This window comes from Topomyia yanbarensis, chromosome 2 (assembly GCF_030247195.1).
Source record: "Topomyia yanbarensis strain Yona2022 chromosome 2, ASM3024719v1, whole genome shotgun sequence".
In the NCBI taxonomy this organism is placed as follows: domain Eukaryota; kingdom Metazoa; phylum Arthropoda; class Insecta; order Diptera; family Culicidae; genus Topomyia; species Topomyia yanbarensis.
In genome coordinates, this window is record NC_080671.1 from 304,841,297 (window position 1) to 304,854,597 (window position 13,301).

Consider the following 13,301-nt stretch of genomic DNA (forward strand, 5'->3'; position numbering starts at 1 on the left):
AGAATCAGATCTAGCTGACTGGAAAGTGTGCTTCAAAAAGACAGTTGAGTGCTTCATCAACGTCAGACGAGTATCCACATAACTTTTTGAGCCTAGCAATTTCGGCATTCCACCGAGTGCTTCTGCACTCAAAGTGAACAAACCTATTAGCTTGAGCTTGTGCGACCACCCCTGGCTGCTACTCCGTTATCGATCGGGACTAGCTGAAGTTGCACAGGGAATCAGTACATAATTAGGCTTGGGATTAGCGAAACATCTTTTCAATGTGCAACTCTCCTGGTAATCTTAAGGTGTTTCTGATCAATACCGGCGCCGGCCAGGCCCGAGCGTAGATCGCGGAAGGAAAGGGAACTTGCTTTTGCTAGAGGCCGTATATACTACTGTGCACTCCACAAGTATCACGGGAGGAGGATATTTTTGTTATTAGAGTATAGAAGTTGGATATACTTCTTCTTTACCGACGCCAGAGAGGTGATTTCCGATACCTGGACTAGATATCGATCCACCAATTTCATGGACCGGGGGACCAACGGCTTTACTTCCCTTCCGAAGGAAGACGTGACCACAGATTTTTTCACCTCAGAAAGTCTCAACGACCTCGACTGGAATTGAACCCAGGCCAACTGTAATGAGTGGCGGTCACGCTTACCACTCAAACACCGGCGCCGTCTTAAAGTGAACAAACCTATTAGTGTGTTTAACTCGCGGCCTCATCTTACTTACTTGGAGCTTCAATCGATGGAAAATATCTATAAAACCTAGTAGCCTAGCCCTCTCAGCCCAGTTCGTAGATTTGGGGTATCGATATCTAGGGAAACATTTGAACGATCACAGATGATGTATTTATGATCAGATAACGATAGCTCGACCCAGTTTGCCAACTCATACGTAATACATTTAGAGCAGAGAGTTATGTCTAACACCTGTCCCCTGTTAGACCGCAAAAATGTAATATCTATAGAATTAAACTATTTACTTGTGTAGTCATTCCCGATTAATACTACTTTTTTTATAAAAAATGGTTGTTTGTTGGTGTCATCTTAACTAAAATGGTAAATGATTTATTTTGATAACAATTAATTTCAATATCCAAATCCAAACTTATTGCATTTACTCTGACGTTTTGGTTATTCTGAATGAAAGAGATGTAGCAAAGCAAAAGTTCTAGAAGTTTTGTACTTGTCGCGTCAAATCGTTCTAGTGAGGGTCTCTTCAATTCGTCGTTTTGTAAACGCCGTCTACCGTTCACCATCAGCACTTTTTCTTGTAGTAGTCTGTAGACATCTTGTACTCTGTCGCACTCGAAAAATTTGTGCTATATGGTTTACACTGGTTCTACAGAGTAAATGCAATTATTGCCGTTCGCTCGTCTCATAGTGTGTAGTAGTCACCTGTGTGGGACTTGTTGGGTTACTGGTGCCCTTGCCGGGGGTCAATCTGGCCAACCGCAAGCTACGGCCCTGGGCACAGCATCTATGTTTGAGTCTACTCAACTAAACAAGTGGATCACAGGTTTGTTTGCACTTTCGCAGGGAAATGAAAATCAACTCCTCCGGCGGATTATCTGCGGCTCTGTACCGTTTCGTATCCTTGGACTCGTTTATGCGACCAAGCCGCATCTTACTACCTTTGTCCTAAATGCCACTTTTTTATGCGCAATACCACTGTTAGTAAGAACAACTTATTTTTCACAGTTTCAAGTATTTCAAAGTTTGTTTTTCGTATGTTTATAACTTCTAATATTCAAAAATATGAATGAAGATCCCAGAAAAAAATTCCATGTATGTCATTTATAAAAGTTTGTTGATGCTACTTGCATGATCTGAAAATGACTCAAAGACCGTAAGGAGATAAAAAGGTAAACAAAATCCATATTTTCAACTTTTTGCTTGGAACCACATTTTTCCATCGCAGTCTAATTTAAATTTGATGATATTGCTTGGAAAATTTAGATGAATATGGATTATTGCTTATTTTCAGTTGTGAAGTAATGGAAACCAAATAACTTGTAACGTGACAGATCAAAAATTCGAAAAAGTTTTGTGGACCACACCAACAGCATGCATACAATGTCTAACCTGCATTTTTTCTTACTACTTCGAGTCTAATTTTTGAAACTGTATTGTGAAAACTTTAAAGTTTTATTCATTTTTTTAGAAAACACAGTTGATCTTATGTAACGTGACAGATGTTTTCTGCTGTAAGGCAATTCCATCAAGTTTGATTCAATTACGTCAATGATGGTGACCATCTTTGATTCTGATGAAACCTTTTACGTTTCATCTATATGGGAGCCTAAGTATTTTGCAATGTTAAACATGCATTTTTTATTCTTGAATGCACTACTTTCAATATATGTTGTTCGAAAATCGCCATTTGTACTATATGATAGCGAGTTCTAGGGAATTAATTCTTTTGTGTGAATATATTTTTGTGAAATTTTTCACAAAAACAGAAAACTGTTTAAAACTACAACAAAAATGTTAAAAATACAAATATATTGTTAAAAAAATAAAAATACAATTACAAAAAATCAGATTTTTTTTATTAATGAAAGCTCAAAAACTGAAGAAACTGGAAGTGCACTATTAGGTAGTTATTAGTAAGAAAGCATTTTTAGCTTCAAGTATTCGTCTAAATTTCAAGTATCCTTCTAAATTTTAAATTTGCCAGTCATAAATATAATTTTCTTATACAATATTAATACTAAATATCATTTCGAAGCAAAATGCTCTTAAGAAAAATTTTCCGAAATATTTTGATTTTTTTCAACCGAAATATCTAGTAGTGAAAATACATCCTTTTAATAAATTACTCACAAATACGCAAAAAACATAACTTTTAAAATTTAATTGCATATAAAAAAAACTTTAAAATATAATTGCATCGTGGAGAAAATAACAATAAAAAGTTTTGACATATTTCAAAATTCTTTTAATTTTGATTTATTTTTATTTTTTTTTGAATAATTTAGTTACAGAATGGATTTCAAAATGGTTTTTCAATTCAAAATGCTCATGAAAAATTATCCTTCAGAATGCAGATGTTTTAAGTTATTTTAGATTTTCTTTCGATATAATGTTACTTCATGAAATTACGACCTTTTCAAAAGTTATTCACGTTTGTTCATTAAAGCCAATATATTTTTCAAAATAAACATGAAATTTCCCGTTAAAAATCAGTTCCTAGATTAACCATGATTTATGTACGATTGTCTTGATATCCTTGCTTCAATCAAAATGCAGAACTGTAACGTGACAGCTTCTGGTTGTAACGTGACAGATCATTGAGAGTACTCCATAAAATCGAAAACAAAGCTTTTCTTCACGAAAACTATATTTCAAACTCTTCCTTGTTTTCTAAGCTTCAACATAAAACAGTGTTCATGCAAATTTGGGGGCCAACGGAACAGATTTTTTCAATTTAGTCGGGTAACCTCCAAATTAACTGCGAAAATTGTGTAACGTGACAGACATATCAAAATGACAATAAAATGAAAACGGTTCATGATTGAAAAACTTTCTGTAGAAAAAATGTGCCGCTTAGTGACATTAATAATGTGCATTTGTGATAGAATCTGGTTTTATCGTTTTTGCTGACTTATCTTATGAAATATGCGTAAAAATGTAACGTTACAGACAGAAGCCTTGACCATATAAATAACATATTTGGCACCTACTTCCAATAACGAAAAGCTTTATGATGTTTAGTCTCACAGAAGGGACACCACAAACTTTTTCCAAAAAGACGCCAGATCTCAATTGAGGCAACTTTTAATTTACAATAATTTTGATTATCTGTAAAAGTGACAGCAAACACTTGACGCTATCGCTAATGCGTGTGAGGTTAGCTTACCGACAGAGCTAGCAAAACGCATAAGGTTTGCAGTAAAATTGATGGAAAGTGACGTAATATCCTTAGTGGTTCACCTATCCCCGTGGTTCATGTAGCCCCACTCTCTTCTATAATTTCTTCGAAGACATTGATCGTCCAAAGTTGATGGTTGCGAAATAATGTGATATTGGCTGCGAAAAAAACTGATTTCGAACCTTTATTTCAGAATTCTTGAATTAAAAAAAGCATAACTTGAAAACATGGTCTTGTGCACAAATTGCGCGATAAATTTAGCACTCAAATGTACGTCAGAAATAGCCCCTTATTTCAATTTTTGATTTTGCGAAATATTGAATGCCATCGTGTGACTATTTTTAGAATTGACAAAAAAGTACAAAAAATCTTTAAATGCTCTTAAAAACCAATTCTGACATACTAGAGATAAACGAAAAACGCCATTTTTAATCATTTTCATTTTTTTCTATCCGAAAAACAATATGTATGTAGTCTCAACCTATTCAATTTTTTTGACAAGAAGCTTTATGTTAAATTTAAATGAAACCCTCATTTTAGTAAATACGATAATGGGTGATATTGTTGAAAAACCCTCTGATATCAGTATTAATTAACATTATTTCAATAAAAGTAAAGAAAATTGGTTATTTTTTATATCGAATTCAAGAAGTGTGCAAAGTATTCACCAGCTGGTCCGTATATAATATCTTAAAACGCTCTATGAACAACTTTTTTATTTGAGAACCAATTCCGCTCATATTTGGAATAAATAATACATACATGACGACGATAAATCTGTGCTGATATGACACAAATCCATCGGTTATTAAAGGAGTTATAATTCGTCAAAATAGAAAAATTGATGTGTGCAAAAAAGCACCGCACGACGGTAATTGCTCAGTTTGACATTTTAATTGTAATTTATTAGCGCATTTGTATACCTTATGGTATGTTGTTATATTGGTTACAAAAACCAGTAACCAACCGCAAACTGTCGTGAGCCCAATTTGTGGGCAGTATATTTTAATTATTTCACTTTCTTGGCATTTGCGTAAAAATGTTTTTTTTTTCATAATTCTCAACTTTGGTTTTGGTCCTTTCGCGAATGACATTGAAAATAGAAAAAATAAAATCCTGGCCCATTGCGCAAATTAGCAGTTCATGTTGGTTACCTGTTAACAAATAATTTAACGTGTCACAAAATACATACGTAACATAAAAATAAGCAGTATATATGAACAAAATTCAGAGCTCTTGAGGACCGAGCAAACAAAAAAAAAACATAAAATTTAATCAATAGATTGATGGAAACAATTAAGATAGCAATGGCACTTACATCTTAATCTGCTCCAGCAGCTTCCCGGCGGTTGATTCGTTGTACTTCTGGGCAAACTGGGTGAACTTTACATCGTCCTGTCCTTCGGAGGAATACACGCCGAGCACAAGACCTCGCTGCGGTTCACAAGCACGGAGTCGGCGGCGTTGAATTGTTTGCAGCAGTGATAATAAGAATACCGCAATGAAGACAAACGATGACGGAGCGGCGGCCACGAGATATGTTGCACAAGCCAGAAGTGAATCGGAAAGTATAATTTTGTTAAGTACTCGCGATTAATCCAGATTTCACCACTAATTAAAATTAATTTTAATTTCCACAATTAATGGTTTGATACGTACTTTATCGGACATTGAAGAGAAGAACCTTTGCGCTAGCACGGAATTTTTGTATCTAACCAGCAGATAAGATCGAACGATTGCCATTATACTACCATGACACGAACAGCGAGACACAGAGATGCCAGATTTGCAGACAAGTCTGCAAATTGGCAGACTTTTAATTTAAGCTGCAGATTTTTTCGATGACGCAGATATTTGCAGATTTTTTAGTTTGGTTGCAGATATTTGCAGATTTCTTAGTTTGGTTGCAGATATTTGCAGATTTTTGAATATAAAGGCTTTTGGTTACACTAGCTTTCCTGACATTTTTTGTTCTTCCCAGACTTTTAAAATTATTATCGCAGACATTTGAAAAAAGTACCTGGCATCTCTGGCGAGACAGGCCCAGAACCGTGCTCCCAGTTAAATGGTTATCAATTTGCCCAAGATATTTGCATCTGCGAAGGTATGCGAATTTCGTGATCTAGCGATAAATGTCGACCATCAGATGGCACAAGAGTGCAGTGTTCATGTTTTGATTATAAGCTGTCAAAACTACGAGAGTGACATGAAGTAATTCGCGACTACAAAGCTGAATTTGACAGCTTGTATGCGTGAAGCACATGTAAACAAATCTCGACAAACATATGATCAGGGCGTATAAACTGTCAAAATCCACTTTGAAATGAAATTCCGGACACACCCGTTACTCACCAATCGCAGATGTTGGTCGTAAACAAAAGAGAAAAGTTTTCTCTTTAATAAACTGCGGAGAACTGTGTTCCGCCAGTAACGGTTTGTCCGGAATTTTCCTTCAAAGAGAACTTTGACAGTTGGCTTTTACGCCGCAATCATATGTTTGCGAGAAATGGATGGAGGAAAATGAATATTCTCAAACGCACCGTTTTCAACGGTTTTTTTTCAATAAATATATGTTTTCCTTGGATACATTTTGTCGTAAGGAAAATAAGGGTATCTCGCGTGTTTTTTTCTAGGATAGGATCCGCCAGCTGGCTTTTTCATATATTTTACTAATCCCTGTTGAAAACGACATACCCCCACTCGACCAATGTTGCCAAAATATTTGTTTTGTTTCGGTCGTATATTTGTTCTGATTAGAATATTCTATATTATGTATCAATTTCATGCTTCTGAAAAAATCAAAGATTTAGTCTTCATATCCGCATTTAAACGATGATAACGTTTTTGTTCCATCGGAATACAACAAAACAAACTAATATATATATATATATATATATATATATATATATATATATATATATATATATATATATATATATATATATATATATATATATATATATATATATATATATATATATATATATATATATATATATATATATATATATATATATATATATATATATATATATATATATATATATATATATATATATATATATATATATATATATATATATATATATATATATATATATATATATATATATATATATATATATATATATATATATATATATATATATATATATATATATATATATATATATATATATATATATATATATATATATATATATATTCGTTGTTGGACATTACGAAAAATATCTTCATGCCTCTTCATTTTCGTAAGTTACTTTCTGAGTCAAGCAACCTCTGTCATAAGAATAATCTTCTCTGTTCGGATTTATTTTAAATATTCTAAAACTACTTTTCTGCAAGGTTTAATTTTTGTTTTGGAGCAATGTATAGGTTTGTTCCAGTACTACATGTGATCGTTTCGGGGAAAACAGCAGTAGAAAATACACACTCCTATTTACACCGATGATCGATTCAGTTGAAAACTGTAAAATTCAACTGTATCAATAATACCAAAGGAAGAACAAGAAGCGACTTCCGGGATAATTTTCTCCCTGTTTGCTCAGTACTTCCAATTTACTCGGTACTGGAACAAAGACAATTTTTACATGAAGTTCAAAATCTTTTCAAACTTACGCTACACAGGCTGTTGATTTCGAAAAGAGGCTGGCTGGCGGATTTCCGTATTATTCCGCACACCGAACAGAATCCACGATAACCGCGCTACCGGATCTCTCGGGAACTTCAGTTCTGGATAGTATGTTTGATTTCGTCTGCCAAATAATTACAGACGGATGTTATAGAAAGAAAGCGGTATCTCGAGAAAACAAAAAAAATCAACACAGTTAACAATCGTCGTTTTATGTTTGATATTACAATATGACAACACTTCCAAGCAGCCCTTTAGTACTTTTAGTTTCCAAGCCGAAGGTTTGCCTATGTCACTTTCGTCCTATCACGAGCAAAGAGAATAGTGAAAGAGACGAAGAGTGAAAATCAGTCAAATGGGCAACACTCTTTTATGATGATTTCACCACTAGAATTTTGGCAACCGCTTCCACAGGCAGCACTTTAAATGACTCCTATTATATTCTGAAAACAAACGTTATGTCGATCGTTGGATTTGTTTATCAATCGATGTGCATTTCGAAACAAAGAGATGAAATAATTCTAAAGCTTGTTTTTACTCATACATATACTCTAGAATGGACCTTACACAATCACGATTGAACTAAATTCTGACGAAAATCAAATTTCTTTTTGATAGATGTACAATACTTATCTCCTCCAACTCAGACATGAGTAATGTTTATTTACATTGCACGATTGGTCTGCTCAATAAGGTATTTTTGGCTTCACACTATTCGTCTCTTTCCCTATTCTCTTTGATCACGAGTATAAACACTCATAGTAATAGACTCGCGGATGTAAAAACTGCAAAACTGGCAACTAAAAAAACAAGCGCGTTAAACTGGCATCACCCAAAAATGTGCAAGCTCGAACGTGCTCGACTGTATTCGATCACCTTTTTTTTATTAAAGTAATTTTTCAAGTGGTTCAATATGTGAATCAAAAGAGAAGTTATACGTTTGATACTGAGCAACAAGAAATTAAGAAAAGCAAACAAAATCCAATTTCTTTAAAAAAAAACACAAATTTGGTGAAAAAGAGTATAAGTAAAATGCTTTTTATTCAGTTATATAGAACACAATAAATATCTTTCTAAATAACATTGTAAAATACTAACACGAACATGAAAAGTGAAGCCTACTGTGAACAGTGTTACGAAATTTCAAAATCAGTTACCTATTTCTGCTTGCATTTACCGAAACCGACCTTCAGATTCAACGCCTCCCTCATTCATTCACTTTCCAGCTGACTGAAATTTCATGCAGAATCGAATGCTTGAGTGCAGAGGAAATATAAATTCATTCACCAACCAAAGCATTCATTTGTTATTATGTGGGCAGTTTTAAGGCAGAAGTTAGCATCTTCTACATTTTCGAGCATAAGGGAACTGCGTAATCTATATTTGGTGCACTTTTGATCAATAATCCCTTTCAGAGCTAGAATAGAAATAAAATTCACTTGGCTTCTGAACATGTCCGTACCTGAAAGCGCTGCGTCGGCCGAACGAATGACGATTGAAACGAATCAAAAATTTCATTCATCGCTGCGGGCGTGAATTGAATTTTGTTTACTTTCAAGTTCAGGCAACGATGTCAATTTTTTTAAGCTCTGACTGTGAATAACAAAATAATTTTTTTATATAAAATCGCAATACTTGTTCTGCATATTTGCATTGTATGACGTCATGCTCGTTTGGCTCCGAATTTTGACAGTTTGTTTGGCTCGATAAAAGTACCTTCGCTGGTCTATTACTATGAGTGTCTATAATTTACCCAGCCCTACCCAGAGTCAGTTTAGCCCATTTACCGCGCCCTTCTGAAAATTATGTTCACGGTTTATGTTTCGCAAATTTTCGGTTGGTGAAGGGCGAAATCACGACTGGAATGTAAATTGGGCGTAAGCATTTTTTTAGTTTCTACCCGCTAAAAGCACATAGGAATTAAATTCTTTGTTATATTGTCACAAGGTTTAACCAAAGATGCTTCAGAAAAAACATGGTCATAAACTAATTTATACCTACAATAAAACCTACATTTAGAAAAGCATCGCCGAATATTGAAACTGATTTTTCTCCATTTGAGTGCATTGCGACTTAGGCCCTAATGAAAGATCTGTGTCGAATTCAGATAATTTTCTATGAATTGCAACCCTGATATTTTATGTCAAATACGCTTTCGTTTTGGATCGAATCGACGAGTGTAGTTTGCTTAATTTATTTATTGTTTATTGGCTTGTTTGTCAATATATTATCCTAAACCCGGGGAAAGTTTTGGAAAAGACCTAAATTATGTCGGATGGTGAGTAAAGAACTCATATCATATCTTGCTGTAAATTATACGCTCGTAATTTTCATAGAGGAAGTTATACGCCGACGTTTACAAATTGATGGAGATGGCACTGGAGATGACCGGCGTTTAAATGATCTGCTAAAAACATTTGTCAAATGGTGCAATTCAATAGACAGCACAGAAAACAGGTGATTTAGTTTGGTTTCTATTTTAATAACTTTTAAAAATGTAAAGAAATAATAACAATTAATTACAACTTTTTAATCGTCTAATTGCAGTCAAGCCATTCATGATCGCTTGCTAGCACAATTGGCGCAGTGCGAATTTGCTATGAAAAAGTCGGATTTTTGCGCTAAAATGATGCAGCAAGAACTGAAAAACTATGCCACTATCTCCGACACCATTGAAACAGGCATAGAAACTGCTAAAGCCCAAATTATTCAAAGCAAGCAGAATCTGGTGCTGGCTAAGAAGATTCGCAAGAATAGAATGGAATACGATGTGCTAGCAAAGATAATAAATCAACAGCCAGATAGAAAAAACACAATCAGAGAACTGGACTTGCTGAAACAAGAACTGGATCAATTGCAGGACAAAAAGGGATCATTGGAGAGAAAGTTGGAAACAAAGAAAAAAGATTTCACTGTTCTAATGAGATCGATTGTGGAATTACAAAACAAGTTGGACTCGGTTGGAGAAGACTCCCAAGATGTGACTGAAGATAGAATGTCTTGCGATGACGAACCAGTTATATTAACTATTGATGACGCGGTTAGTCCTGGTAATGAAGAAGTAATTATTTCTTCTCCGGAAAAAATAAGCTGAGGACATATTACTATTGTGACTTAAACTTCTCTACATGATATTTATCGTTTAAGCATTTCTGAAATAAAATTAAAGTTAAAAAAGTTTTATTTTTAACTTTGATGCTTTTGGTACGTGTCGTATAGTTAGGGAAATCCTTGTACCACGTATTTGTTTGTCTTCCATCTGAACGATTGAGCTTCCTCGTTTGAGTACTGACAGATTTGCAAAATCCTGATCAATTTCGTCTTCAGTTATCTCCGATATCGAGTGTAGATATTGGTGATACATATCATCCTTTAGTATTAACAAACTTCTAGGTTCTATCCAAAGTTTAATAATTCTTAATAGTTTCTCAGGATGGCTGTTCTCTCGATCGTGCGGTTCTTGAAACTCGAGCACGGTATGAGAACCACATGAAATGGTTGTTATCGTGGGATAAAATAGTGGCCCATCCACATGTGGCATGATTCCCTGGCCTGGTAGGTATTCATTGACGAGTACATGGTTGGCTTTCCGTCCATCCTCGAATACCTTGGTAAGCTGATTTACTTTATCGACATGTTTCTGTAACCAGGCAGGAATTTCTTCTACAATCATACCTTTGGGATGCGGAACACCACCATAATTGATAAGTCGCCGATTAGATAGCTGAGTCCAGCGGGGCTTGGGAGCCTTGGCGACCATGGATAGAATGATCGATTCCTCCTCAGGTGTTATAAAATCGGGAATATAGTAAGCACTCGAGGGACACTGCGGAAAAATAAACTTATTATATCTTCCAAGCCTTGAGTGATAAATAAAACATGCAAACCTCGTTGATTTTGAAATTCTGTAAATTCATTGCATATACAAACCGATAAACCGCTCTAATTACAATAATAAATCGTTCCTAATGCAACAGTTCTTTTTTTTCCTTTACTGTGTCAAGTGAGCTTGACGGCTACGACCGTGCAACGGTTCTTACCGTAAGGGGCCATGCATAAATGACGTAGCATTTTGGGGGGGGGTAGGGAAGGTATACCAAATTTGTGACGAAGTGTGACGATGGGGAGGGTAGGGCCAGAAGTTGTGCGACGTAGCATTAAGTTTAAAACCCATTGTTTAGAGAAAACAATTTGATGATCCTCCATTCCCAAGAGAAATAAATTTAAATTCAAACAAGTTACTTTTGATTTGCTTTTTCATGAGGTAAATTTTGTAATTCGCAAAAATACGAAAAGATTTTGTATGCGGATTTAACTTGCTACATTGGTTAGCTAATGTTGCTAACTACTAGACTTAGTTTGAAAGCTGAATTAAATTTTCACTTCGGATTCAAACAAACAAAATTTAGTAATTTAGATGAACGTATGCTGTTTAGAATTAATGCCAGCCGCAGGATTGTGAACTGAGAGAACTTCTCATGCTCCCCTTGACATATAAAATTCAAAACAAAGCTATCAACACTATATTTGTCATGAAATGGGGTTATTTTGCACGCAATTTGCTATAATAATGAAAATGTTGATAAAAGTCGTCAAACATTTTGAAAAAAATGTAATTTTTTTTCATTCCCGGCTGCTTTGCATGGGGCCAGGTGGAGGGGGTTGGTAAATGCTACGTTATTTACGAGGGGGAGGTTAGAATTTTGTGACCAAATGCTACGAGGGGGGATGGAGGGGTCAAAAATCGCCGTAAAAAAACTACGTCATTTGTGTACGGCCCCTAAAGCATCTGATTTTAATTTATTTAATTTTATCCATATGATGGTATAGGGTTGCCAGAAGGCTGGTCAAAAACAAAACGAGAGATTCGACTCAGTTGAGGTCTTCCATCTCAGTAAACTAAAAGGCGGCTAGGCGGGTTAAACTAGATGCTAGCGATCGGTAGGCTATTGAAACTTTGTTCTAGGCTATCCGCCGTAACTTGCCGTTTACTGTAAAAGTAGTGTGGGATGGAGGAAGGTACTTTTGAGTTGTTTGGGGTATACTCAAAATTAGGTAAATTCAACTTAAATTTGAGTATAAAAAACCTATCAATGAGTTGTATTTTTTGCCGTGGTTAAATGGAAACTACATTCAACACGGTTTACCTTATTTTACCTTCCTCCACGATACCCCGAGATTGAGTGAAGGAACTTTAGTTAGAATGTGGCCAAGACGAGTTTGATGTATCCAAACGAGCAGAAATCAGACGTATTTGTATTGTGAATACGTCAAATTTTATGTTCGTTTGGATCTAGAAGAGACGACAACAGGCTTCTTGCTCTTCTTAATTTTATCTACCAGGACCTGTCGTAATTCCAAAGACAACAAGCATCCATGTACCTCAAACATCAAGCTCTGTCAAAAATTCACAATACTAGCTGCATTTAAAAATTGAATTTTATGTTTATTCGTGTCTCTCTTAACTTTACACGTAGTTATATCGTCATTCAGGGTATTTATTCAATTTGCATGAAATGTTCATGGGTATGAAAAGTAGCCAAAATAAATTCAGCAGCACTGTTTTTCATCCCGGTTGAAAATATTATGAACGCTCTTGACTGGCAAAACGACCAATCAGAAGCTGGTTCAATATTGAGGTTAGGACTGGATCAAATTGGCTACGCGATGGTCTTCTCTTCTCTTAAACGGACCCTACACGAGACAGAAATATTGTCAATAAATATATTGACAAAACTGCTTCAATCCATCAATCCCATTTAAATTCTACAGAATCAATATTTTCAAGATGACCTTACACAAT

The 13,301-nt window shown here is 35.0% G+C and overlaps 3 protein-coding genes across 4 annotated transcripts in view; 1 reads left to right on the forward strand and 2 right to left on the reverse strand.

Annotated features, from left to right (window-relative positions):
- The window catches only part of LOC131683453 (cytosol aminopeptidase-like), a 42,212-nt gene extending 36,567 nt beyond the window's left edge, over positions 1-5,645 (reverse strand). The window contains exons 1-2 of one of the 2 annotated variants that reach the window (XM_058965461.1): positions 5,527-5,645; positions 5,186-5,301 (exon numbers count right to left, since the gene is read on the reverse strand). In XM_058965461.1, coding sequence (XP_058821444.1) covers positions 5,186-5,301; positions 5,527-5,610 — 200 coding nt within the window. In that variant the 5' untranslated portion in view covers positions 5,611-5,645. The remainder of the gene's footprint in view (positions 1-5,185; positions 5,302-5,526) is intronic. The other variant, XM_058965460.1, reaches the window with a different exon arrangement.
- Positions 5,646-9,550: 3,905 nt separating this feature from the next.
- Positions 9,551-10,688, forward strand: LOC131683455 (THO complex subunit 7 homolog). Its single transcript, XM_058965463.1, has 3 exons — positions 9,551-9,776; positions 9,835-9,955; positions 10,046-10,688. The coding sequence occupies exons 1-3, from the start codon at positions 9,767-9,769 to the stop codon at positions 10,590-10,592; spliced, it is 678 nt and encodes a 225-aa protein (XP_058821446.1). The 5' UTR covers positions 9,551-9,766; the 3' UTR covers positions 10,593-10,688.
- On the reverse strand, positions 10,527-11,527 carry LOC131683454 (alpha-ketoglutarate-dependent dioxygenase alkB homolog 6). The gene is made up of 3 exons (XM_058965462.1): positions 11,386-11,527; positions 10,707-11,324; positions 10,527-10,650 (listed from the first exon to the last, which is right to left on the reverse strand). Exons 1-3 carry the CDS (start codon positions 11,413-11,415, stop codon positions 10,603-10,605), a joined length of 696 nt encoding a protein of 231 aa, XP_058821445.1. The 5' UTR covers positions 11,416-11,527; the 3' UTR covers positions 10,527-10,602.
- Positions 11,528-13,301: the final 1,774 nt, after the last annotated feature.

Coding starts and splice junctions, on each gene's coding strand:
- LOC131683455 (XM_058965463.1), top strand. Junction 9,956..10,045: donor ATAGACAGCACAGAAAACAG/GTGATTTAGTTT, acceptor GTCTAATTGCAG/TCAAGCCATTCATGATCGCT.
- LOC131683454 (XM_058965462.1), bottom strand. CDS start 11,415: ATGAATTTACAGAATTTCAAAATCAACGAG. Junction 11,325..11,385: donor AGAATTTCAAAATCAACGAG/GTTTGCATGTTT, acceptor ATTTTTCCGCAG/TGTCCCTCGAGTGCTTACTA. Junction 10,651..10,706: donor TTTCCCTAACTATACGACAC/GTACCAAAAGCA, acceptor ATTTTATTTCAG/AAATGCTTAAACGATAAATA.